Source organism: Sus scrofa, chromosome 17 (assembly GCF_054392235.1).
Source record: "Sus scrofa isolate SSC_HxYL_T2T_F1_AM1 chromosome 17, Sscrofa_HxYL_maternal_Yorkshire_Landrace_v2.0, whole genome shotgun sequence".
Lineage (NCBI taxonomy): Eukaryota > Metazoa > Chordata > Mammalia > Artiodactyla > Suidae > Sus > Sus scrofa.
In genome coordinates, this window is record NC_139399.1 from 69,306,351 (window position 1) to 69,332,830 (window position 26,480).

The 26,480-nt window shown below is 60.1% G+C and overlaps 1 protein-coding gene across 4 annotated transcripts; it reads left to right on the forward strand.

Moving 5' to 3' along the window:
- Window positions 1-48: 48 nt before the first annotated feature.
- Window positions 49-26,366, forward strand: SS18L1 (SS18L1 subunit of BAF chromatin remodeling complex). 4 transcript variants are annotated; one of them, XR_014832029.1, is made up of 11 exons: window positions 49-197; window positions 8,430-8,506; window positions 8,976-9,060; window positions 9,677-9,821; window positions 10,286-10,483; window positions 11,275-11,436; window positions 11,718-11,822; window positions 12,712-13,395; window positions 20,039-20,158; window positions 21,329-21,456; window positions 23,653-26,366. XR_014832029.1 is itself a non-coding variant. In XM_021078212.2 (11 exons), the coding sequence occupies exons 1-11, from the start codon at window positions 129-131 to the stop codon at window positions 23,677-23,679; spliced, it is 1,209 nt and encodes a 402-aa protein (XP_020933871.1). In that variant the 5' UTR covers window positions 49-128; the 3' UTR covers window positions 23,680-26,366. The 4 variants fall into 4 exon arrangements, 2 of the variants coding, with proteins under 2 accessions (XP_020933871.1, XP_020933870.1); XR_014832028.1 differs by having other exon boundaries at window positions 12,712-12,804; window positions 21,329-22,801; window positions 22,863-26,366; XM_021078212.2 differs by having other exon boundaries at window positions 12,712-12,804.
- Window positions 26,367-26,480: the final 114 nt, after the last annotated feature.

The window sequence follows — 26,480 nt, forward strand, 5'->3', positions numbered from 1 at the left end:
GAGTCCACGGCGCAGCACCCCCCGCGCCCCCCGCCCCCCAGCGACTGCGGAGAATGAGCGCCTCTGGCCGCCGAGCGCAGCCGGAGAATAAACCCCGATGATCTCGGGCTGATCCTGCGCCCGCGACCATGTCGGTGGCCTTCGCGTCCGCCCGGCCGAGAGGCAAAGGGGAGGTCACGCAGCAAACCATCCAGAAGGTGGGCTGGGGGCCGCGGTCCCGGGCTGGGGGCCACGGGGTGCGGGCGGGCGCTGGGCCGGGTCGAGGGCAGCCGGCGGGCGCGGGGCGCGAACAAAGCCGGGGCGCAGCCGACCGCCGCGACCCCGCTGGGGCCCCGCGCGCGCTCTGTGGCCAGCGTGCGCCAATGTGGGCGGGGGTGCGCGGGGGCGGTGGGTTGGGGCGCAAGGCGGCGCGTGGGGTGGTGTCCTCGGAGCCCAGCCCGGAACGACCCCGGGCCTCACCGGCCACAGTGGGGACGCGCCGTCTTCTGGGCCCCGGGCCGCGGGGCAGGAGCGCAGGGCGGCAGGACCGGGTGCCCGCAGGGTGGTGTCCAAGGGATGTTGTCTGCAGGGTGATGTCCGCAGAGCCAAACCGGGGACGACCCCGGGCCCCGCCGGGGACAGTGGAGACCCGTCGCCTTCGGGGCCGGGGTGCGGGTGCACGGCGTCCGGACCGGGCGTCCGCAGGGTGGTGTCTGCGAGCCGCCGGGTGCGCCGAGGGGACCCTCCTGACTGGGAAAGTGGTGACGCTGCGCCGTGGGCGGCCCCCCGCCCCCGCGCGCAGTTTGGCTGGTGGAGGGCGCACGGGGCACATGGGGCGACGGGGATCCGTCCCAGCCGCCGGCCCCGCCTGCCATTTAGGTGCTGGCATTACGAGGCACAAAGAGGTGCATCCAGAGTGAGGGCGCCGGTCTTGCAGCCCCGCAGCCCTTTAAGGAGCGCTCCACGCCTCGGGGCCGGCTGGCCGGCCGCTCTTATTGGAGTGTCACGCTGCTTTTCAGCCTTGACACTTCGCCAGCCTCTTCACCTAACAAAACTTTACAGACTGGTTTTACAGCCTTGCCTGCGTGCTATAAGTTTGGCCTCGTGGTTTCCTAGACATAACCTTCACGTGGGTTTGGGGACATTTTAATACAAGTCTTAGGTTTTGAAATGGAAATTTAAAATTTTTACTGCTTCTGTTTAGAAGATAAAGCTCAGGAGAAAGTGGCTCTCGACTCTTCCCCTTTGAGTTCCTCGATGTCGGGTAGCCAGGTTGCTCTCCTTTCTAAGCTGGGTTCTCCGAAGAATCCCTGGGTTTCCGGGAACCTTTTATGTCCCTCTGGGATTCACCTTCTCCCGTGATGATGTTTCAGGGCTTCTTTTTGCTGTGACTGGTTTTGACGAATGAGGAGCCTCTGTAAACTCTAAATAAAAAGCAGTAGAAACACGAGGGAAAACGTGGGGCGTTTTCACTTGTTTAGTCCACACTTGAGTGGTGCTCGCTCAGTAGGGGCCCGATTCTCTGGGCCGGGCCCATCTTGATGCGCGTCACCGCTTGCAGTGGTCACTCTCATCCGCGGCTGGTGGAGAAGGAGAGCGGCAGAAGGAGGCCGAGTGCCTGCGGGTAAGTGCTGGAGCCAGGAGGCCAACCCAGACAGTGGCTCTCGGCTCGGGTGGGCAGCCCGGAGCTCCTCTGGGGACCCTGGATTTTTAGGTGAGCATCGTCCCTGTTCCCAAAGCCACCTTGGCATCAGTACTCATCCACGGAGCTGCACTTGGCGCTCGCTCCCTGTTGAAGTTCCCCAGATTCTCTGGGCCAGAGTGTGTGTGGCCACGCTGGTCCCAAGTATCCGAAAGCCTGTGTCCCAGGGCAGAAGGTCTGCCAGCTGGCCAGTGGAGAGGAGTCTTCAGCTTAGGCTGTCGTCTCACGTGCTCTGAGAGGGCTGGGCTGGGTACTCACTTCGATGTTTGGAAGCGTTCTCCTACTGGTGTTCTGAGAGCGCGTGAGAAATGTGTTCTGTGCTCGTGGGAGCTGTGTCCACAGCCTGTGCTCATGCTCAGAGCATTGAGAAAAGCCAGGGGTTCTACAGCAGCCTACTTGGTAGTGGCGCAGCAGAGAGTATACACTTGTCCTGAGAGTACATTTGGATGGGAGCCTGTCAGGCAAACTCCTACTCAGCCTTCAAGGCCCCACTGAAATGTCCCCTCCTCATGCCCCCGTGGCAGTCACGTGAGGAATGCTGTGCTTTGACATGTCCCTTGGGCTCCCAAGTGTTTGGATCATGGACCTGTTCTTGTGTTGCCAGGCTGGCACAGTATCTGGCATAGTTAGTGCTTCGTACTTGCTGGAGCATCTGTGACCCTGGTTCCATCAGTGGAAATTTTGGATTAGGCAGGCATATTTGTCTCCTGTGGCTACCGTAACAGATGACCTCAAACGGAGTAGTTTGGAGCAGCAGAAATTAATTTTCTTGCAGTTGGGAGGGCCTAGAAGTCCAAAGTCAAGGTGTTGGCAGGGTTGGTTCCTTTCTAGGGTCCTGAGGGAGAGTCTCTGTGTTTCTCTCAGATTTGGGGGGTGGCTGGCCGTCCTTAAAGCCCCTGGGCTTGTTGGCTTTAGACGTGTCACCCCAGCCTCTGCCTCCGTCTTCACGAGGCTTCTCTCTGTCCAGTTTCCCTCTTCTCCCAAGGACACCGGTCAGAGGATTTAGGGCCCACTCTAATCCAGTATGACTTCAGTTTCACTCGGTTACATGTGCAAAGACCTTATGTCCAGATGAGGCCGTGATCACAGATGGCGGCTTAGGACTTGAACTTGTCATGGTGAGAGACACAGTTCAACTTGTGAAAGAGGATGTGGGGGAGGGGTTCTGCAGACAAGGAGAACCAGGGCGGGGGGCTGGGGGCGGGGGTGGGGGGTGGGAAGGGGCTCAGAGATTGAGGACATCATGGGTGGTCCTGCAGGAAGCTGGTACAGGCACCCAAATTGTCAGGGCCCCGAAGCCAGCCGGAACTGGGGGACCTGGGCCACGCGCGAGAAGTTTTGCTTTTGGGGACGGAGCACAGCGCTGGTGCAGGTGACACAAGGCTCTGGTGGGAACCCCAGGGGATGTGAATTTGCCGGCGGTCCTGACGTGGAGGTGGGCAGCGTCCCAGCAACCCTCCCTGCTTTGGGGCCGGGGCCTGAGCCCCCGCGCTGCCAGTGGACTGGGCTGCGGGGCTGGGCCGAGGCCCGTCGGAGAGGCCCCTGGGCGCCCAGCCTCTGCTGGCAGGCAGGTGCCTCCCTCGCCCCGTAGTTGCTTAATAAAGTAGTAGTTTCGGCGTCACCGATGGTGTTGGTTTCGTCAGCTGGAGGGTGGGATGCTCTTGTCCTTGGCCGGGGAGGTGGCCCAGGGGGCTGATAGGCAGGTGGGCAGCGGCGTGTGTGCTGGCACGGCTCTGGTGCTGGAGATTGAGACCAGCAGGCGGCTGTCCCGTCCCCGTGTGCTGCGTGCCCAGGGGTTGAGGTGGGGGGCCCAGGTGAGGGGTGACCATCTGGGTTGGGGGTGGCCTGTGTGCAGTCAGACCTGAGACTTGTCTTAAAGAAGGTGGCTGGGGGTTCCCGTCGTGACGCATCGGTAACAAAGCCAACTAGGATCCATGACCATTCGGGTTCACTCCCTGGCCTCGCTCCGTGTATTAAGGATCCGGTGTTGCCGTGAGCTGTGGCGAAGGTCGCAGACCCCGCTTGGATCCCGCGTGGCTGTGGCTGTGGTGCAGGCCGGCAGCTGCAGCTCTGATTCAACCCCCAGCCTGGGAACCTCCATATGCCACAGGCACAGCCCTAAAAAGCAAAAAAAAAAAAAAAAAAAAAAAAACCAACTGGCCAGAAGGTCCCGCTGTGTCACTGTGGGGTTGGAGGCATTTTGGGAGCGCTGGGCCGCAGGTTCGGTCACCAGCCGTGCACGGTGAGTTGAGGGTCCGGTGTTGCTACAGGTCCTGCCTAGGTTGTGCCTGCAGCTCCGACCCAGTCCTGGCCTGGGAACGGCATGTGCCACAGGGCGGCGAATAAATCCCAAGACGGTGACTCATTTGTCAGGGGGATGAGGGGCCGTTTTGAAAACTGGAGCTGTCCTCACAAGCGGGGACGGCCTGGGACGCTGAGCCTCCCCTGACCTGGCGGGCAGTGGTTCCTGGAAGCGCTGTCCCTGGGAACAGAGGCCTGGAAGGCTCTCCTGGGAGCTGTGGTGGCCTCGCGCTCCGGTCCTCAGGCCCGCCCTGGGGCGGGGGTGGGGGGGATGGGACCCCATGGAGCGTCAGGGGCGCCCGGGCCAGGGTGCTGCCCTGAGAGCACTTGGAGCTGAGTCCTGGAGGCTCTGAGTGCAGGCCCCCTGGGGTGGGGAGGGCACAGCCCCTGCCAGGCCTCCGGCGGCGCTGCTCCGGAGCCGGCGGCGTCCCGGGAGCCCTCTGGTGGAGGGTGGGGCATCTGGACCAGCTCTGCCCTCTCCTGCGCTGGGAGGGCAGGAGCCCCAGGCTCGCAGGGACGCTGTCCTCCGGCCCAGCACACGGGCCCGTGCTCAGGCCCTGAACCCCCGGCGCCACGGAACAGGCTGGGGGCCTTGAGAGCCGTGGTGGGGACGCCTGCAAGGGAGCATCACGGAGCAGGAGCCTGCCCCCCTGCCCCCCGCCTCCAGACCCCATACACAGCTACCACGTGGGCACCCCCCCACTCCCGCACCCTCGTGCTGTTTTCATGGCTAAACCAAGTAGCTACATTTTTTTAAATTAAGGAATAGTTGACTTGCGCTGTGGTGCCACTTTCTGCCGGACAGCACGGTGACCCCATCACATGGGCGCGCCCGTTCCTTTTTCTGCATCGTCTCCCGTCGTGTCCCTCCCGGGAGACGGGGTGTGGCTCCCAGGGCTGCGCGGCGGGGCCGTCGCGCCTCTGTGCTAAAGGCGCCCCTTAACCCCAGACTCCCTGTCCTCCCCGCGCCCCTCGTCCTCTTCGTTCTTTCTTTATTTCTTGGCTGCCCCGAGGCGCGTGGCGTTCCTGGGCCAGGGATGGAACCCCAGCCACCGCAGTGACACCGCCGGATCCTCAACCGGCTGAGCCCCAGGGAACTCCAATCCTTCTCTTCCTAAGCGCGTCTCACCCGTTCCGCGCAGCCTTTCTTCTGGCGGCAGGAGCCTCCTCAGCTCAGGTGTCCGTCGGGGTCGTGGCCTCAGGGCTGCTGTTCTCGGGCCCCCCCCACCACGTCCCGGATTCTTCAGTCTTCTGCGCCGCTCTGAGGCCTTCCCTTCCCCCTTTGGCATCTGCTGCCTTGTTCGGGGGACCAGTGCTGTGGGGGATCCTGAGAAGAGGTGTGTGAGGCACGGACGTTTAGAAGAATCCTCTTCCCTTCCCCGGGTCCCCAGGTTCCCACGGTGCCTCGGTGGCTCCCGGCGCCTCTGGCCTGTGTGTAAGGGCTGGTTTTGCCGGCGTCGTTTGCGATTAAGGTGCGGGCATGATACGCCTTCACTCCCCACGTCTAAAGATCGCTTTCCTGAAAACGAAGGCGTAACCGCGGCACGAGCGCGGAGTGCGGGCCGTGGTCTGACCCGCAGGCCTCCCTGCTGCCCCGTCCGCCCCGTCTGCGCTTCGTGGCAGAAGGCCCGTCACTCGCTCCCTCTTCTCTCTCTAACGTCGATGCTCCAGAAGCTCATGGTTCAGCTGGTGACCCCCTGGGTGGGAGATGCGTTTCCCGGTCTGTGTTGAGGAAGCGTGTCGATTCCCACGCTTTCCCACCGGCGGCACAGCGGCAGCGGTGGCGGCGTCCCGGCAGCGGTGGGACACAGGTACGCAGGTTCCATCCCCAGCCCAGCGCAGTGGGTTAAAGGATCTGGTCAGTGTTGCCGCAGCTGCAGCGAAGGTTGCAGGTCTGGCTGGGCTCTGCTCCCGGGCCTGGGGACTCCATCTGCCGCAGGGGCAGCCGAAAAGGACCAAGTATGTTCGTTCCACCTTCACACCGCCTTGGGGTCAGGCGGGGTCCTAGCCCAGCGTGTCTCCGCGGGACGTCACACAGGCCCCGGCGTCACTCCCGCGGGTCCTCCCGTGTGGCTGCTCGGGGCTGGTGGCTCTCCTCCCCTCACTCCCAGGACCTTTCTGGGCCCCGGTGTGTTTGTCAAGCTGGGCCTTCCCTCCTGGAAATGCGCGTTCTTCACGGTCTGAGCCGTCTCCGTAGTTCCTTTAGGGCGCTTTGCCTGCTCGCTGACGTTCCCCAAGTCCTGGAGGGGTGGGTTGTGGCCGCAGGGATTTGTCTTCTGGTCTCACCACCCTGTTTTCTATCGGTCTTTGCTTTGCTGTCGGGAACTTTTCTGCCACTTCATCAGCCCTTTTTTGCCGTGGTCACTGTATTTTAAACACCCCAGAGTTTTTTGTTTTCTCTGCTGTGTTTAATAGTGTCTTTTTTTCTCCCCCCACCGCCCCCCGCCCTGGCACTCACAGCATGAGGAAGTTCCCGGGCCAGGGATCAAAGCCATGCCGCTTCGGCAGCCTAAGCTGTTGCAGCGACAGCGTGGATCCTTAACCTGGTGAGCCACCAGGGAACTCCAAAGGCATCTTTTTTTGTTTTAGTTTTTTTTTAACGGCTGCACCTGCAGAAGTTCCCAGGCCAGGGATTGAATCTGAGCTGCAGCTGTGGCAACGCTGGATCCTTTAACGCACCTCACCTGGTTGGGGGTTGAACCCTCCACAGCAGCCTGAGCTGCTGCAGTCAGGCTCTTAATCCGCTGAGCCACAGCAGGAACTCTGCATTTTTTTTTTCAGATAAGTCCAATAACTTCTTTAATTTTTGAGGGTATTAATAGTAATTATGGTTTTCTCTCTTTTTGTATTTAAAGGGTTCTTCTTGTGTAATCATTTCCCCAGCTTTTGGCTGCTTTTGCTTGCTCCGATTCACGGGCTTCCTGGGTGGGCTGGTGTGGTGGCCCTTTTGAGGACCAGGGCGCTAGTAAGAGGGCACTGAGGTCTCGGCTGCCCACGTGTCTGGCACTTGCCTCCCAGGCCGGTTACGGTCCTTGAATCCCCTGCCGGGGTCTCCACCTTCTGAGCCTGGTGGGTCCCCAGGGTGGCCTGTGTCACAGCTGGTGCCGTGGGCACTGCCCAGTTACTGTTCTGACATTTGACTTTGCTTCTTGAGCCCGCTGCCTCTGTTCTGTCTCTGTTCTCTTGTCCCTCGAGGGGCTTCTGTTCCCATCGCTCGCTCCTGAGGGGTATCTGGAGCTCAGCGGGTGCCCAGTCCGCTCTTTCACCCACGTGTCCTGGCCTTTTCACGCCACTTTACTGACCTAGGACTTTGCTTAAAAACCCCTAACAGAGTAGCAGTTTCTCCTGCTTATAAAGACTACACAGATGTCCGTGATGGCTTGTTAGCACCTTGTCCCAGGGTAATGCCGACCTGTTTGCATCACCCCGACATTAAGCATCTGGCTTCCCCCTGTTTTGAACTGTTAACGGGTGATGCCAACATGAAAGTCCTGTGCTGGAGACGTCTGCATACCTAGCGTGTGTCCTTTGGGGAGAATCCCTGCCAGCCCCTGGAAGTTCCCTGGCCAGGAACAGTGGTGACCTGGGCCACGGAGGGACACCACCAGACCCTTAACCTACCTCGCCTCCAGGGAGCTCCGAGCAGGAGCGGGCACGGTCTGTTGTGGTGCCTTCCTTTCTGAACCTGGACGAGTCCTCCCTGTGGTTTTCATCAGCTGCTGCAGGTGGACTCTGCAGGCTGCTCCAGGCCCGCAGCGCCCCCGGCGGTTCTCCGTCTGGGGCCGGCTCCTTGGCTGGGCTGGGCATTGCTGGACTTAGGGCATCGGCTCTGCGGTGCAGAGAAAACGGTAACGCGAAGCGTTCAAAGTTGTAACTGAGAAGTCACAGAACAAGAGAAACCAACTCTGGAGGCTCAGGGGCCGAGGGGAAGATGTGAGGCTGGCGGGGGCTGCGCTTCCATCTCCCTGCGATCAGGTTGGGCCCCGGGCTCCGTAGGCGCAGGATCTGAGGTCCGAGCGCGGGAGGACCGAGAAGGAGAGTCTCTGGGCAAAGGCCCTCTGTGGACAGCAGCGCGGCCGCCAGGGCTCTCCATCTCCGTGCCGCGTGCCCCGCGGCCTCCGCGGGCCTGCCAGGTGCCACCCCCCAGTGGCTGTCCGGAAGAGGTGCCTTCGTGGTCTTGGAGCTGCCCGGGGGCGCAGGCTGCCTCCCCCAGGACCCCCCCACTCCCTGTGGCAGTGACGGAGGGTCTCGCTCTCCACATGGGCTCCGGGGTTCACGGGGGTGGGGTGGGGGGGGTGGAAGGTGCCTGGTCCTGCTGGCTGGGGCTGAGAGCCGCCCGGCGCTGACGGCCGGCCCTGCCGGAGGGATGAGCAGCAAGCCAGGGCCTTCCTGCCGGGCAGGCCGCCTGCAGACCGGGTCCTGGCACTCACGCCCGCTTCTCCTTCAGATGCTGGATGAGAACCACCACCTGATCCAGTGTATCCTGGACTACCAGAGCAAGGGCAAGACGGCCGAGTGCACCCAGTGAGTGTCCTCCTGCCGCCCGCACCCCCGACCTCCCCTGGGCTGGGTGGCCTGAGCCGTTGGGCCGCGGGGCCAGCTGAGCGGCCATGCTCCCCCGGGTCACCCCCAAGGAACAGTGGGCAAGTTTGTGGGAAGCCCAGGCCGGCCACACCAGGGACAGCAGACCCCTCTAGGTGTGACCTTGGGCGACTCCAGGGCTGGACACAGAGTGGGCGCACGAATGGCCGTTGTACCGCCAGCGTGTTCCTCCACTGAGCTGAGCCTCCCTGCGTCCTCCCAGTGCCTCTTCAGAGGCTGAGGCTCAAGGTGGCCCAGTGCCCGGGCCTGGAGGAAGCTCAAACCCTGGCAGCCCCTCCTGGCTCTGAACAACCCACCTCCCGTCTCTGAACAGACCCTGTGTTAGCGTCGCCCCCCAGCCCTGGCCTGTCCTGGGTGCCTTACCTCACCTCACCTGCACCCTCGCCCGCAGGTACCAGCAGATTCTGCACCGGAACCTGGTCTACCTGGCCACGATCGCGGACTCCAACCAGAACATGCAGTCCCTGCTGCCCGCCGTGAGTGGCCACCAAGCCCGGGGCGGCGGGGGGGCTGGGGGGGGGCAGAGGTGTAGAAGCATCGTGCCACACCTTCGGAGCTGCTGTTTGGTCCAGATCGGGCGGGGGGTCCTGTAAGCTGCTTCCCCTCTACATCCCGTGGCCAGAGGTGGGCCTGCGGGGGAGGGGGAGGAGGAGGGCCCCCGCCCCAGGAATGTGCTGCTAACGCACAGGACATGCTGTGCAAGGGCCCTCGGACCCCGGGGTGGGAGGAACAGAGACCACCAGCCTGCCGAGACCAGGAGGGTGGGAGGTCTGTGCCACAAGCCCATAAGGACACAGCTGGTCGCCAGCAGAGCAGTCCCGAGCTTCAGGAAAGGGGGCCCAGCTTTGAACCTCCGCGCATGTGTTGACAAGCTTGGTGAACACGTGGCGTGTCCCTTCCATCCTGGCCAGAGGTGTTCCGGCTGGTCACTGGTGGTCCGGCTAAGCATGAAAGTGGGTCCATCTTAGAGGCGTTTGCCAGGTGCCCATGAAGTGTGTGGCTGCAGGTCTTGGGGCGCCTGAGCCCCGGAGTGGCTTCTGGTGGCGGTTCTCCGAGTTAGCCACCCGCTCAGCAACCTTCCCTTTGCCACAGCCGCCGACACAGAGCATGACGCTGGGCCCCGGGGGGCTGTCGCAGAGCGGCTCCAGCCAGGGCCTGCACGCCCAGGGCAGCCTCGGCGACGCCATCGGCGCGGGCTTGCCGCCCTCCTCCCTCATGCAGGCCCAGATCGGCAACGGTGAGAGGCCTGGGTGCAGTGGGTCGGGGCTGGCTCCGGGGCGCAGGGTCACTGCCGAGGGTGACAGTGGCCGGCTGCCGCCATCCATGGGGGACCTCGGCCCCCTGGAGGTCCTGCTGCAGGTGCATGCGTGCAGTGAAACATGGGGGCACAAAGCCGTCATTCCAGGTCCTCTGCTGGCACGGCAGGGCGGGGGCACGTGCGGGCCCCTGACAGGAACGGAAGTGTTCTGTCCTTGGGTTAAGAACCATTAACAGGCGTCAGGAGCTATTAGCAGCAGCATCGTGGGGAGCAGGCAGCTGCCCCCCTCCTGCCCCCGTCGCAGTCACGTGCCGGATTCCCAGCGCCCTTGACCGTGGTCAGCCTCCCTCCCACGGCGGCCGGAGGGAAGCGAGCGAGCGTGAGCGGAGGCAGGGCCGCCGTCAGAGGGTTCAGATGCCCCCCCCCCCCCCGCCGTCCCGCAGGCCCGAACCACGTGTCGCTGCAGCAGACGGCGCCGAGCACGTTGCCCACCACCTCCATGAGCATGTCTGGCAGCAGCCACGGCTCGGGGCCCGGCTACAGCCACTCGGGACCCGCCTCGCAGAGCGTGCCCCTGCAGGGCCAGGGCACCATCAGCAACTACGTGTCTCGGGCCAACATCAACATGCAGTCCAACCCAGGTACCGCCCTGCCCGGCCCCACCACCCTCCCGCAGGTGTGCAGGCAGCTGCCCCGGGGACGGAGCCCGGGGGCGCCGGCCAGGTGGGTGGGGGGCTAGGTGGCTGCCCGTGGCGGCTTCGGGGAAGGCTCTGGGGAGGGGTGGCATGTGCCCCACTGGGAGGACAGTCTGGGGCTCCCATGGGTGGGGAGCCGGCGTGGCCAGAGTGCAGGAGCGGGAAGCAGGCAGGGCCAGCTGAGGGGCCAGGGGGAGCCCCGTGAGCTGGCTGTCCACCGTGGCAGTGGCTTGGGACCTTGGGCATTTGGGAAGCATCAGGTCCAAACGGGGATGGCCCCGAGTGTCAGGCAAAGTCCAGAGAGGACCTGAGGCGCCTCCTTGGTTTATTGAAAGCGATCTACTTTGGATACGTTGAGTTGAATAAAATATGTTGCTGCACTAGCTTCCACCTGTTTCTTTTGGCTTCTCTTTGTGGCTCCTCTCCCGTTGTGCTGGTCGGCCCTGCCCTAGAGGGTCCTGAGCAGGGGTGACAGGAAAGGACAGGCTGTGACAGGGCCCCTGCCAGGGGCCTTCGAGGCCCGGCTCTGGGGGTGGGAGTGACACACTCCTCGGGGACCAGCCTGGGGGAGTGAGGGCTGGCATTTCACTCACGTTTTATGAGTCGCCCAGAGGTGCACTGGCCGGAAGGGTGCTGTGGCCTCGAGAGGCTGGCCTTGGTGGGGGGGCCCAGGCCGGGGAGGGAGGCGCCGCCCCGGGAGCTTCTCGGGGTTATTCGGGGTCTGTCGTGTCGCCCAGTGTCCATGATGCACCAGCAGGCGGCCTCGTCCCACTACAGCGCGGCGCAGGGCGGGGCCCAGCACTACCAGGGCCAGTCCATGGCCATGATGGGCCAGAGCGGGCAGGGGAGCGGCATGATAGGGCAGCGGCCCATGGCCCCCTACCGGCCCTCCCAGCAAGGTAAGGCCCGCCCTCAGTGCCTCTGTCTCCGTGGGAACCGGTGGGGGGTGGCACAGAGCCCTGGGCTGTGACAGAAGCCGGTGCCGTCCCCGGGGTGGGTCAGGTGCGAGCCCCCGTTGGGGGCGTGTCCATGGGGGAGCGGGGCCGGGATGCGAAGTCTGGGGTACCAGGGGCTGGATGGGTGGCAGAGGCCTGGGGTCCCCTGGGCGGGCATCCCCCAACTGGTGGCCCGCTGGGGAGATTCTCGGGTGCAGGAGTTAACTCCCAGTGCTGTCTCCCAGGCTCGTCCCAGCAGTACCTGGGTCAGGAGGAGTACTACGGCGGCGAGCAGTACGGCCACAGCCAGGCCGCCTCGGAGCCCCTGAGCCAGCAGTACTACCCCGATGGTGAGCTGCGGCGGTCCCAGTCCAGACCCCGTCACCCCAACACCCGCTGGCAGAGCTCACAGAGCCCCCTTTGGGGCTGGGGTGGGGGCGGCCACCCTGCGCTGGGGGGTGAGGTCCTTTGAGTGGACGGATGGAAATGCCTTAAAAAGTGGACATAAAAGTTGTGAGTTCCCTGGGGTGCAGCAGCATCTGCAGTGTCTTGGGAGTGCTGGGACGTAGGTTCAATCCCTGGCCCGGCACAGTGGCTTGAGGATCAGGCGTTGCTGCAGCTGTGGCCTAGGTCATGTCTGCGGCTCGGATCTGATCCCTGGCCCGAGAACTACACAGGCTGCGGGGCGGCCAAAAAAAATTGTGCAGCGCCTTCGGGACGGTGACAAGCCTGAGCTGACTGTCCCGTGTCCCTCACCTCCCAGCTGCTCGGTCAGTCTCGGCAGGCTCTTTGCCTTTTCTGGGTCACCGTTCAGGCATCTTTAAGTAGCCTCGGGTTTTGTGGAGGTGCCATTTAAAGTGGCCGTAGAGGCTGGGTGGGATCTGGGGAGGACCCCAGGCAGGGAACGGTGTGAGCTGGCCGGCTCTCGGTGTGGGTGGTAGGGAGGTGGCTGAGGCCAGTGCCAGGCAAGCCGTGAGCCCTCCGTGTAGCAGTGACCAGGCCTCGTGGGGGTCGTGTGCTCCTGATGGGATCCCACAGAGCAGTGTGGGACAGTGACCACGTAGTGACGTTAAGAGCTGCGGACGCCGCCCTTATCCAGCTTCACGCGGCCCCGGGAGCAGGGGGGCCGCGTCCAGCTGCGACTCTCCTGACCCCAGCGGCTGTGTTCCTGGCTGTCCCTGCCAGGTCTGGGTGGTCAGGGCCCTCCGCTGACTGCAGGGTGTCCCCATCTGCCCACAGGACACGGCGATTACGCCTACCAGCCGTCGTCCTACACAGAGCAGAGCTACGACCGGTCCTTTGAGGAGTCCACGCAGCACTACTACGAGGGCGGTAAGGCGGCCGCGGGCTCCTAGCCGGGTGTGCCCGGGGTCTGGGGCGGTGTCCGCCAGTGCCTACGTGTTTCTGAAGCAGGAGGGGCCTCGGAGTCCAATCCACCACCTGGTCCAGGCTCAGCCTCCTCGGTCAAGGCCATCCGTTGTTCTAAACTCGGGTGGGCGGCCGGCAGGGACCCAGGCGCCCTGCCCCCTCTGGACCCGAGCCGCTGGCACGTGTGGGGGGGTGTTGCTGCAGTGGGTGTGGCCTGGGCATTGCTTCAAACACCTGCTGGCCGATAAGGCGCATCTGGGGGTGGGGGTCGTCCGGTGCAGGGTCAGATGGAGGTGAGGCCACGACGTGTTGGCCGTGGCCGCCTGGACAGACAGCCCTGCTCGGTAGTGCTCGCCCATTCCTCTGCCGTAAGCGCTCCCAGCCCCACTGACCTGAAGCCGTCCAGGTGACGTCCCTAAACATAGATTTGGGAAGAAACAGGCACAGGCGATTCACAGCCGCTGCCAGCTGGCCCGTCGGGTGGAGGGACTTCCCAGCGTCCTCAGGAGGCCCCCGAGAAGAGGGCATGAGCGCCCAGGGTGACGTGATGTCCAGGTACCCACCTGGGTGTCGGGAGCGGGGAGAACGGAGGGGCTGCCGGGGGTCCTGGAGAAAGAGGACAAACGGTCCATGTGGGACGGGTGCCTTGAAAAGTCGCGTTTGACTTCCGGGGTGATGTTTTCCTAGCGGTAAAATCGCAGAACAAAACCGACCGTCTTAACCATTTTAAGTGCACGGTGCAGGGGCGTTAAGTGCGTTCCCATTGTTGTGTCCGCATCCCTGCCGTGGTCTCCGGAACCTTCTCAGACCCTGGCCCCCGCCTCGCCCCCGGCCCCCGCACTCCTCTGGGTCCCTCGGTGGGGGGGGGTCACACAGGGTTTGTCCTTTCCCTCAGCAGCACCTCTCCAAGGTCATCCATGTGGGAGCAGGTGTCAGAACTGCCTTCCTTTCTGAGGCAAATTGACCACATTCAACTTGCCCCTTCATCTGTTGATGGGCCCTTGGGTTGCTTCTCCTTTTGGCGATTGTGACTCGTGTTCTAGGAATGTGGGTTTACAAACATCTCTTCCAGGTCCCGCTTTCGATTCTTTGGGGTGCAGGCAGACCTCTCAGATATTTGGCTCGAGACCATCAGGATAAATCAGAAGTTGCAATAGAGAAAGTCACCTGAGTTTTTTGGTTTCACAGTATATACAAAACTAAAAAAAACCCAATGTATTTAACTTAATTTAAAAATAGAAACCCTGGGAGTTCCCATTGTGGCTCAGCGGTAACGAACCTGACGGGCATCCATGAGCATGTGGGTTCGATCCCTGGCTCTGCTGAGTGGGTTAAGGATCCAGGGTTACTGTGAGCTGTGGCGTAGGCCGGTAGCTGCAGCTCCGGTTCAACCCTGAGCCTGGGACCTTTCATGTGCTGTAGGTAAGGCCGTAAAAAGAGAAAAAGTAAGAAGTGAGAGTTCTCGCGCGGCCGGGGTGCTGGAGGTGCTCTGCCGAGACCCTCTGCACCCCTGCGGACGTGGCGCTGCGAGCGGCTCGGCGTCTGCGGGCTGCGCTCTCCCACCTGCGCGCTGTCTCTGCGTCCACAGCGCCCCCTGCCTGCCGCGGCCGCGGGGGCCGCAGGCGGGTGCTGTCCGGTGGCTGCACCCCGGCCCCGCTCTGCTCTGCAAAAATCCACAGACAAAGCTGAACGGAGAACAGCGGAAAACGGCACTGGAACAGGGCAGTGAGCAGTTTTGCACAGGAAGCTTTGGGAGGTGGTGCCTGAAGCAGGGACAACGCCGAGCCAACAAGGGGAGTTTGGCGCCTTGGGACGTGTGAAGGCTGCTAGTGAAGGCTCTTCCCCTCTCTCCGGGGAAGCAACTGAAATGAAGGAAGCTCTAGCAGAAGCTCTAGGACTTGTCAACACATCTTGCTGTGAAGATGGGTGGCGGGTCTAGACGCCACGCAGTAACCCTTCAGAACTGGATGAACGAAGGGGTGGAGACGCGTAGGAGAAACACACAAGCTCTCTCGGGAGTGAAAGGGGAGCCCTGAGTAAACAGTTTGAAACAACTTAATCCGGCATAACTGTCTTCAGTTAGTGGTGGATAGATGTTTTAAAAAGCAGCTTTTGGCAAAAGAAACTACGTACAGGGTTACCAGAAAAAAAGACCCTTGACTTCCTAATGGCCTCAGGCAGACACTGTGCACCCTTTGCACAGCCCCCTGTGAGGTTTAGGCTCGGCTCCGGTCACAGTGTCCAGAATTCTTGAAATTATCTGGGGTATTATCAGGAAATGAGGTACCTCGAGGACACCCCTGTCACCTCAAGCCTCGTGTGTGTAACGTGGTAACTTGCTCCCAGCCGTCCTGGACCTGGGGCAAAGCTCTTCATGAGCTTCCCGCCGGAAATAACGGGCTGTGGAGAAGAGTTTGTGTTCGTTGCACGGTATCGACAAAGAGTGTTACTGCCTTCGTTTCGCACTATGCTGTGTTTCTGCTGCTACGTTTATACAGTGAAGCAACAGCCTTGCAGATAAACAAGGACAAGTTTAATAACAAAATACTCAACTTAGTTTTTAAAAAAACCCAAAAAACGAGAGTTCTCTTGTGGTGCAGCGTGTTAAGGACCTGACGTTGTCCCTGCTGCGGCTCATGCTGCTGCTGTGGCTCGAGTTCCGTTCCCGACCTGGAAACGTCGCCGTGCCACAGGCATGGCCAGAAAACGCACGAAAATGAAAAACAACTAAAATCATTACAATGGTCACATCAGCAGTCACAGGTCACCATCGCAAATACAATGAAAAAGGTGACTCAGAGACACGGCGTGAACAAAAATGCTGCCAGGAGAATGGCCTCGGCGGGCTCGCTGCAGACCTTCGACCGTCGAAAGACGCCGTGTCTGCACAGCCCGGTGAGGCGCGCTGTGCCCCTTAAACCCAGAAGCGGAGCGGCCGGCTCGCGGGGCGATCCTCTGTTAGTGTTTTCAGGAGCTGCCGTATCGTTTTCCACAGCAGAACGGACGTTTCGGGACGCGTGATGGGAGATCACAGACAACTCCGAAGCCCAAGGGACGCGGCCCCGGCGAAGCGGCGTCTTCCCGCCTGCGTGGATGGAGACCTGGGCTCGGCCCCGGCCTTCTCGCGCGGGGGAGCCCGCCTGCTTGGGTGGCTCTGCAGGGCTGGGGGTGCTGCAGCGGCCGTGGCCCGGCGTCACCCTGGATGCACGAGAGACATCATGACGGATGTAAGCCAGGGAACCGCGACGGCGCAGGCTTCCCCAGGTAGACTCGCCCGCAGGCAGCTCGAGGGTCCCCGTTACCTTTGCACACTGACTGTCCGTCCTGGCGTCGGCTGAGCTGCGTGAACGGGTGGGGCTTCTTCCCAGCCTTTTCATGCCCCGCGACGTAGGCGTCGTCTGTGTGACAGTCGGTCTTGCTTGTCTTAGGACCAAAACGGACACACCTGTGGTCACCTGGTCCTCGCAGTGACTGGGGCTTATCTACCTCTTAGTCCTCACGGTTGGAAGCAGGAGTCAGTGAGGGAGCCTTCTCTGCATGTCACCTACCTCTGGCCTTGGACGCCTCTCCAGAACAGTCCCTGAGACAGGACCCGGGGCCACGGCAGCTTTGTGGGCTCAGGAGGTGGCACTGAGGCATTTGTGAGGCTTGAGGGATCGGCGGCCCGTCGGGAAGAGAGGCAGCCACCCCTCAGCCAGCTTGACCGGGCGGCACCTGGACGAGGGCAGGACACCATGCAGCACGGCTCCTGATGGCAGGGCTGCCCTGAGGCGTGGGCAGCGGGAGGCTCAGCAGGTGCCCACGCAGGCGCACCCTGCGGGGCCAAGAGTCTGCTTGTTTGGGCCATTTTCAGAAGGGTTGCACATTTGAAAATCAGAGTCTGCTGCCAGGGGCGTTTGCGCTCCTGCGTGTCCGTGCTGTGAAGAGAAAGCGCCCCGGGGACCGGCGGCCAGCGGGGCTCGTCCCCTCCAGGATCGTGGGCCCCCCGGCCTGCCCCCCACGCTGCTCTGCTGCAGGGAGCCCTGCGGAGCGCGTTCGGCAGAAACGCTCACCCGGACAAGCTTTTTGAAGTCTGAAGTGTATGTTTTGTACCCTCGTTGTGGGTGACGCAGTCTTGCCTTCCATAATTGATGAGAAGTTTGCTAAAACATTCAGTGGCTTCTTTCAAGGCAAGCGTGGCAGATGGCGCGGTTTCCTCCTGGCGATGGCAGTGCTTTGTTCCACCTTCTTGTTAATGACGCCTACACGGGACCACACCTGTGTGACATGGCACCAGTCACCCCTCAGCGGGTGGCCTGCCAGGTCTTGTCTGGGGGGGGCATGCGTGCCCTGCGGCAGGGACGTTGGGTGGGAGCAGTCAGGGGCGGGCTGTAGCCGACAGAAAGACTCGTCCCCCAGGGGATGGGGAACCTTGTGGGGCACGGCTGGCCGGTGCTGGGGTTGTTCACAGGCGGTGGCACCCGTGGGGTCTGTGGAATGACAGGGTGCTGGCGTAGAGGCCCAGGGCCAGGAAGGGGCCGGGCAGGACAAAGGGTCGTGGGGGCTGCCCCAGCAAGTGGGACCCGGTTGTCGGGGGGTCCTGGGTGCGGAGCGCTCCGAGGCAGCCCGATCGTCCCGATGGCACTTCCCTTCCTCTCCGTGGGGTTTGCAGGAGCCAAGGCTGGACTGAGCCGGTGACCAGCGTGACATGTCCAGGGCACTAACATGGCAGGTCCCCCAGGTTGTTGCCAAACCAAAGCCGGGGCTGCTGACCCGCAATCGGTAAAGCCAGTTTCCCGACACGGGGTCGTGGGGAAGGAAAGGGCAGTGTTTAGATCGGGGACAAGCGAGCGGTCCAGGCGGCGGGTGCTTAAAAGGCCGAACTCCTCGAAGGCTTTCGGGAAGGGTTTTTACAGACGGGGTGGAGGCGCCGTGGGTGCGAGATCAGCGCGGGGCCCTTCCGATTGGCTGGTGGCCAGGGAATCAGGACAGCGTTCCTGGTTCCAGCCTGTCGGGCTCCGGGTGGGCAGCTTATGCAGGCAGCTTCTCCCCCTGGGCGGGGGTCTCGGTATCTGCAAAATGCCTCAAGGACATGGTTCAGAATATTCTCCGTAGCCCCTGGCTTTGCTTAATGGCTAAACTGTAATGTCTTGCTTGACTGTTTTGCTTTCTTCATTTTCTCCCTTCTCTGAACGTATTCTTTGATGAAAGATCTTCTGTGGACAAAAGGCAGGAGGAGGACGTGGGGGGGGTTCTGGGAAGGCCCCCAGGTCCTGCTCGGCTGCAGGTTTCCTGCCAAGGGTGCGGGACCGGTGTGTCTGGGTGCTGCCTTCTGTGTAAAAGCAGAGGGTGCCCAGGGGGCGTTCACACGCATGCTGGGAACAGACGGGAGAGATGCCCAGGACAGCGCTGGAGATGCCGTGGGGGCGATGAAGCTGGGCTGGCGGGCCGGGCACGAGGGAGGCCCTCCCCCAGACCTCTCCGAGGTGGGCTTGCCCTGTTTTTTATTTTTTAATCTTTTTTTGTGTGGGGAGGTGCACCCACGGCACGCAGAAGTTCCCGGGCCAGGGATTGAACCCACGCCACAGGAGAGACAGTGCCGAATCTTTAGGCTGCTGCGCCACCAGGAAACTCCAGTTTTCACCTTTTCAGATCTCCTCAATGTATCTGGGAATTTAGAAGTCAAACTTGAAAATGTTAAATATTATTGGGTATCACTGAAAATCAAAGCCCAGACCCATCCACACCCCTGTGGTTGCAGCCTGTGGTTGCAGCACCGCTGTTGGGGGCGGGGGGGTCCGCCTTTCTCTGGACAACGAATGGCAGCCGCCTGGGGGTGGGCACTCGGGACAGCGGAGGTGATTCCACCTGAAACGGCCACCCCGCGGGTCCCTGAGGCCCATCCTTGCTCGAAAACTAGTTTTTTTAGATGAGTCTTTTGTGCATTTGCCCCTGACTGTTTTGCAGCCGTGTTCCTGCCAAGTTTAAATAAGCAGAGCATTTAATGACAACATCGGCCTCTTTCACAAACAAGTGGTTCCTTTTTTCATGGCTTCGATTCTTTCTTTTTTTTCTTTTTCTTTTTTTTGCGAGCTACACCTCAGCTGTAGCAATACTGGATCCTTAACCCACTGCGCTGGGCCGAGGATTGAACTGGCGCCTCCACAGAGACAGTCTGAATCATTAACCCACTATGCCACAGTGGGAACTGCACAGCCACGAATCTTTTTTTTTTTTTTTTTGTCTTTTTAGGGCCATACCCATGGCATATGGAGGTTCCCAGGATAGGGGTCTAATAAAGCTACAGCTGCCAGCCTACACCACAGCCACAGCAGTGCCAGATCCAAGCTGCGTCTGCAACCTACACCACAGCTCACGGCAACGCTGGATCCTTAACCCCCTGAGCAAGGCCAGGGATCAAACCCGCAACATCATGGTTCCTAGTCAGATTCGTTAACCACTGAGCCACGATGGGAACTCCGCTCCTACTTTGTTCTTTTCCTTCACAACCAAAACCGCAGTTGACCAGCTGCTCGGATGCCCTCACTGGGAGGCAGGTGCTTCAAGCCTGGTCCTGTCCTGAGGCCTCGTAACAAAGTCCCCAGACAGGCAGCTTGGAGCAACCGAGATGGATCTTTTCGAGGTCCTAGGGCCAGAACCAAGATCAAAGCGTTGGCAGGGCTGGCCCCTGCTGGGGGCTCTGAGGGAGGGTCTGTCCCAGGCCTCTGTCCAGCTGTGGGAGATGCTGGTGGTCCCTGTGCCGGGGGCGTGCAGACTGGGCCCCATCTCTGCCTCCGTCATCACACGGCCTTTGCCTGCGTCTGTGTCTAGATCTTCTTCTCATAACGACACAAGTCCTTGGATTGGGCCCAGGACGGCCTCCCCTTAACCGATCACATCTGCAAAGACCCTATTTCCAAATGGGGCCACGTTCCCAGGTTCCTGGGGTCAGGACCTCAACATATCTTGTGCGAGTTGGGGGACTCACTTTACCAAAACTGGTATTGGTCCTTGTCTTAATTGCATTAACCTTTTCATTTTGGCTCTGTGTTTGTATTCCTGTAAGGTGGTAAGAGAAAGTGTAATAAAATTTTGAATTGTGAAAAGAAGAGGTAGTGAAGCAGCGGGCTCAGTCGATCCCAAAGTGGCCCATGCCTCGCGGCACGTCAGAGCTGCCATTGCTCCCTGGAAACGAACTCGTGTCTCCTTCCCTCTGCAGGAAACTCGCAGTACAGCCAGCAGCAGGCGGGGTACCAGCAGGGCACGGCTCAGCAGCAGACATACTCCCAGCAGCAGTACCCCAACCAGCAGGGCTACCCTGGGCAGCAGCAGGGCTACGGTAAGGGGGCCTCCCCGTGCAGACCGTGCAGTGACCCCGGCACTCCGTAGGTGCAGTCGCGGATGTCCAGAAAAGTTGCCTGGAGGGTTGAGGGTTCCCCCGTTGTTGACCTCGTCCTTTTTCGGGCTCCCATGGTCACAGCTAAGAAGCCAGTGGTGGTGTGTGGCCATGGCTGTGGCAGTTTCTTCGGATCTCGCTGGTTTGCTGCAGGTCCAGGACCCCGTGTAATGTCGGCCCCGCAACTCCCGGGGCTGCTACAGTTCCTCGGACTTCCCTGGTCTTTCTTGACCTTGGCACTTTTTTTTCTGGCTGCACCTGCGGCATGTGGAAATTCCTGGGCTAGGGATCAAACCCGCACCGCAGCAGTGACAACGCAGGATCCTTCACCTGCTGCTCCACCAGGGAACTCCCTGGCCTTAGCGCTTTTGTGCAGGGCTAGCAGGCACTTTGAGGACCCTGCCGTGGTTTGAGTTCACCTGGCCTGGGGTCTGGGTTTGCAGAAGCAGCCCACGGCGCTGCACTGCCTTGTGGGCGTGACTTGCCTCTGCTGAGGCTGAGCTCGCTCGCGCAGTCAGGGATGTCTGCCTGGCCCCCGCTGTCAGCCTCGCCGCCTTCTCCAGACTGAGAGTCACCAGTCCAGCCCCACCCAGGGGGCTGTGTCCACTTGGACTCTCTGGTCCTGTGGGGAGGGTGGGGCCCTCCTTGCCCCGTCAAGTAGTCATCGTTTGCTTGTGCCCGGGGAGGGGGGGCTCGTGGGTGTTATTTTCGTCCTCCGTTGCAGTGCAGCTCGCCTTTATCTTGCTTGGGCTGGCTCAGTCCTCCTCTCGGGAGCTCAGTGGGGGCCTGTGCCCCTGGGCACACCCCGTCCTTTTAGTTTTAAGAACTTTCTTATTTTGGGGACTGCAGTGTTTTCCCAGCCGCAGCCCTCAGAGCAGCCGTTTCTGGAGAATGACTCGGCCTTTGTCAGTTCTCCCCCTTCCCCATGGGGTGGTTGCTGTCTGCAGTGACCGCTGTGACTGGTGCACCCTGGTCCCAGGAATCGGGCGCGCAGAGAGTGTCCCCCAGCCCCGTTCCGGTGGGGCGGGGCCCTCCCCGCACGGGTGCCAGGGTCTCAGGGACTCAGGAGGACGGGGCCATCAGGGGGGCTCAGGGCTCCCGTGTGTGTTCCAGGGCCTGCCCAGGGCGCCCCCTCGCAGTACCCCAGCTACCAGCAGGGACAAGGCCAGCAGTACGGAAGCTACAGAGCGTCTCAGACGGGCCCGTCCGCCCAGCAGCAGCGGCCGTACGGCTACGAGCAGGCAAGCCTTCTGCATGTTCCCAGACTCGCCGTGTGTGTCAGACGTGACCAGGGTGGCCTCTCTGGTCACGAGCAGTAATGAGACGGGTGAACTGGCACCCAGGGCCCTTCCAGAACGTCGATGCTCGGCGCTTGTGAGGTTTTCAGAAATTACCCGTGTGTGCATGCTCCCGTTGGCCACTCACAGCTGGCACTTTGTGTCCTCAGCTATTGCCTCTGGAGCCTCGTCCTTTGACTTCAGGGGTTCCCCATGTGCCCGGTGGCGTTGTGGTCCACTGTGGGCTTGGGGGACAGTGACCAGACAGAGCTTGGGGTGTGCGTTTCGCCCAACAGAGCCTGCAAGCCAGGAGGGAGCCGCGGCCAGTGGTTCTGGGAGGAGGCCTCGGGGGCAGAGGGACAGGGCAGCGGGTGGCATGGCTGGCTTAGACCTGCGGCCCTCCCTCAGGTGACAGTGAGCGGGCCTGGCATCACTGACAGGGACGGGGCAGCAAGGGTGTCCGACCTGCGCAGAGCTGTTCCTCTGCCAGGACGGCCTGGCCTCGCCCACCCCAGGACCCTGGTGCCGGCAGAGGGGCTTTCAGCGAGATCCGCTGGTGACTGGATGTGTGGTGGGCGGCAGAGACGGGTGGGGTGACCCCCAGGATTTCAGCCTGGGTGGCCGGAGACAGTCTGGGTGCAGAGGAGAGAGTCAGGGAGGCAGAGGGTCAGATGCCTCTCAGACACCCACCGGGAGGCGCTCAGAAGGGCCCTAGAGCAGGAGTGTCGGCCCTCCTGGTGGGAGAACCCACGGGGGGCAGAGGGGGGAATGAGTGCCGGGGGCGCCTCAGGGGAGGTGACCTGGGGCCAGAAACGAGGATGAGGGTGACCCAGGGCAGGAGGAGGCTGTGCAAAGGCCCTGAGGCAGCTGGCCTGGTCAGGGTCAAGTGCCTGGTCAGGGTGGGGCCTGTGGGGAGACCCCGTGGGCCGAGAATTCCCCTGGGTGTCTTGGGAGCGTCCTTTGCAAGAGGTGGTTGTCCACTGGTGGCCTCCTGTGCTGGGTCAGTGGCACTGAGCACAGTTTACAGGCCAGTGAAACGTCCAGGCACCGTGTGGACTGTGGCTGCTTTTCTCAGGTAACTCAATAGGTAAGGTCCGGGATTTATTCATTTACGTATTTATTTATTTTTATTTTTTATGTTTGTTTTTTGCTTTTGAGGGCTGCACTGTTGGCACACGGAATCTCCCAGGCTGGGGGTTGCATTGGTGCTACAGCCGCTGGCCTACACCACAGCCACAGCAGCATGGGATCTGAGCCCCATCTGACCTACCCTGCAGTTCACAGCAATGCCAGATCCTTGACCCACTGAGTGAGGCCAGGGATTGAACCTGCATCCTCATGGATCATAGTTAGGTTCTTAACCCGCTGAGCCACAACAGGAACTCCTGGTATTTTTATTTATTTATTTATTTATTTGCTTTTTAGGGCCGCAGCCACTGCATATGGAGGTTCCCAGGCTAGGGACCAAATTGGAGCTGTAGCTGCCGGCCTACGCCAGAGCCACAGCAACGCAGGATCCCAGCCATGTCTTTGACCTACACCACAGCTCATGGCAATGCTGGATCCTTAACCCACTGAGCAAGGCCAGGGATCAAACCCGCATCCTCATGGTTCCCAGTCGGATTCATTTCCGCTGCACCACCACGGGAGCTCCTGGTATTTTATTTTTAAATGCTTCTCACCCTGTCCCCTAGAGGGAAAGGATGGCCGGTTATACTCAGAGACTGAGTTTTCAGCACAGAGACCCAGGCCCAGGGATGGGTGGTCTGAGAAGCAGAACTTCTTGGCCGTTGAGACAGCGGATTGGCACATTCTCAGGACGCCGGGCTTTTGGCAGCAGTGCCGAGGTCGTTTGTGACGGGGCAAGGCCCCGGCAGACCTCGCCGTTCACGGCAGGGCCAGGCTGGGCTGCAGTGCCGCACACAGTGAGCCGCTGGGTGACGGTGTGACCTCTGACCCCCTCTGACCCAAGCCAGTAGCGAAGCTTGGATGGAGGCTTCCAGAAGGCCTGGTGGAAACGGGCAGGAGCTGTTTCCTTGCAGGTCCACTTCCATCTTATCCTGGGTGTTGGCTGGCGGGGTGGGGGGTCCGTCTTACTTGGGGGCGGGGGCCTCTCCCGCAGGACTGTGGAGGTGCAACCTGTGTCTTGTTCTCTTGCAGGGCCAGTATGGAAATTACCAGCAGTAAGGGACAAGCGTCCGTGTGGAGCCTCGCGGTGGCATGACTGTCCGGGGACGGACAGGCTGGTGACAGTTCTGACGAGCTGTGACCCGTGGGTTGCGCCTTCGCCCCACACAGCGTCTGCATGTGAGGCGGGCACATTTCATGCTGGGTGTGACCGTGAGCGTGCACCGCGGGTGCCAGAGGCGCTTTGATGGTGTGACGCATTTGGTGCTGTGTATAGTATTGTATGTCCGTACAACGGAGACGTCCTCCCTTTTTGTCCCCCCGCCCCGGTGTTTCTAGCTAGCTTTAGGGGTCCTTTGGTCACCAGAGTATTCGGTGCCCAGTGGTGGACGCACCCACACGATGCCACGGGCCACGTCCTCATAGAAACAGACCCTGTCGGACCGTGGGTCGTGAGCGTGTCTGTCACTGGCCGCGCCGCAGCTGGGCACGTGTGCACAGCCCCGGGGTGGGTGGCAGCCCCTTCTGTGCCTCGATGGGGAGGGGGCGAGAGGCATCCTCTGTGAGTTGAGTCAGTTCCTGGTACACGATGGAAGGATTAACAGGCTTCATTTGAAGAGGCTCTGGACGGCTGTTTCCAGAGCGCCCGCGTTCCCTGTGTCTCTCACCGATCCCGTTTCTCCGAAAGGTGACGTGTTTTTGTACGAAAAAGTAAAGCGGGGTCAAAGACTGTGGTCCAAATGCGTGTGAATCCGTGACGGCAAAGCGGGACGAGCCTGAGCCGGGGGGAGGCTCTCTGAGGGCAAGAGAGGGCAGGTCACTGGAATTTCCTCGGCTTGGGCCCTTGTTTAGCTAACGGTCATTTCTGGGACTTTAGTATTTAATAGGCCCAGTTCTAAATTTACAATTTAAAACGTAGACACCCAGTTTTCCAGGCAGTTGGCAAGCGTCTGTTTCGCACCCTCTCATCCAGGACGGCCGTGTTCCCATCTCCAAGCAAGCGCTCTTTTTCTTTTAGGGATGTCTGAGATTCACATCTCATTTGTAAACAGAACAGCGCCGAGTTTTACAGTGTTCTTCCTTGAGAAGGAAAGGTCTTTTATCAAGAAATTCGAGTCATTTTTTACATTCCTAGGACATCACATCCCATTTAAATTCTGTGCAAACATTGAAGACAGCTCACGTGGAAAAGTCAGGTCAAAGAAAAATTCTGCGTTTCACTAGTAAGTCACATGGACATTTCATCACCCTGCACTTGGGCAATAATATCCCTGTTTACTGTGACGCCGTCAAAACGTGTTGGGTAAATGCTGACCTATTTCCAAGACAACCAAGAAAATACAAGAACTCTCCACTTCTTGGTATATCAGCTCTACTGAAGGTGATGGTTTTAATCATTTTAAGTTTTACGTTTTAAAATTTTAAAGTCGTTCTTTATCCAGAGTTGAATGCTTTATGGTTAATAAGACGTTTTTCATGTGTTTTTACTGGAGTGAATTCTGACAGTCCACCTGGGAATGTGGAGGCAACTGTGGTTGCCGTTCTACAGCTGAAGAACCGAGGCTCAGAGGACAAGGACAGCCCGTGTCGCCTACAAGTCCTGCTCTAGGACCTTCTCCCCGCTTCTGTGGAGACAGAATCACACAGACATGGGGATAGAAGTGGTTATTTTGTAGACATACGGGTTTTAGAAAAACCCTTAATACTGCTAAGGGCTTAAAAATACATATCTAGATTAAATTACTGCAATGAGAGAGTCCTTAATTGCTAAATGACACAGACATTAGCAGTTTCATTTGGGGAGTCATTTCCCCTGATTTTGTTATGTTCTTTCCTGACAATTTTCCTAGAACTAATTTGCAAGTTCAATTGGGGATTAAAATTTTCCCTTGAAAATGTTAAACATTTCAGGTAACTGAAAATAGTTTATTTGTATTCCTTGCCAATCTGGGAATATGCCTTTTATTTTTTTTAAGTGCTGTATTAATACTTTTTGAAGGAAAAGGACGCTTAAAATTTTACCCCGAAACTTCAATCTGAAATGTCTTACATTAAGAATTTCTTGAATGTTGTGTATATATTTTTAAAAAAGCACTTTGTGAAATAGTTTGTACATTTATTTCCTAATTTATACATGATTTTTGGTGTTGATATATTTAATGATTAATAACAAAATGTTTATTTAATGTGTTGTCCATTCTTATGTAATATTGTGGGGAAAGTGATGCCAGCAGCTCCTTTTCGTTCTCTGTATTATATCTTCTCTTCTGTAATATGAATGTCTGCAAAGCTTAGGCTACAATGAGTTGTCTGTGCAGTGTGCTTGGTGGTGCTTGTTTTTGCCACTGCTTCGGCAGAAGGCCGGGGACGGTGGGAGCAAGCCTGCAGACGACGCTCCTACTTCCTGCGCTTGTCCGGAGTCTGACACTGACCCGCCAGTGTGCAGAAGTGCTGACCTGTCCACGGGGCGGGCGTGCCGAGGACCGGGCATCCGGGCGGGAGCGGGGCCGGAGCCGGTCCAGGTTCGCACGCGGCGCGGCCGTGGGGCGTCCACACAGACCCGCACAGAGGGCGGCCTGACTTTCGGCCGTGGCTGCACCTCTGGGCGGAGTAAGTCAGACGGGCTCATTCGTGAGCGCGGTAAAAACCATCCTTCTTGGTTCGTTTCTTTTTTCCGTCGGAGTTTGGCGTCGAAACCGTTTATGCTTTTGGTGTAATCTGTCAATAAACCGGTTCTTCGAAAACCACCCTGGAGACTGTTCCGTGCGGCAACGCGGGGAGCCGGGAGCCTACTTTCCGCGTGGACGAGGACCTGAAAGGGGTCCCGCGCGCGCTTGCGCGAGGCCCCGCCCCCGCGGGCC

What these genes read in the sequence shown, in the direction of transcription:
- SS18L1 (XM_021078211.2), top strand. Translation starts at nt 129, where the DNA reads ATGTCGGTGGCCTTCGCGTCCGCCCGGCCGAGAGGCAAAGGGGAGGTC. An exon ending in CAACATGCAGTCCAACCCAG is followed by an intron (nt 10,484 to 11,274) that starts GTACCGCCCTGC and finishes CGTGTCGCCCAG; the next exon opens with TGTCCATGATGCACCAGCAG. An exon ending in GCAGCACTACTACGAGGGCG is followed by an intron (nt 12,805 to 20,038) that starts GTAAGGCGGCCG and finishes TTCCCTCTGCAG; the next exon opens with GAAACTCGCAGTACAGCCAG.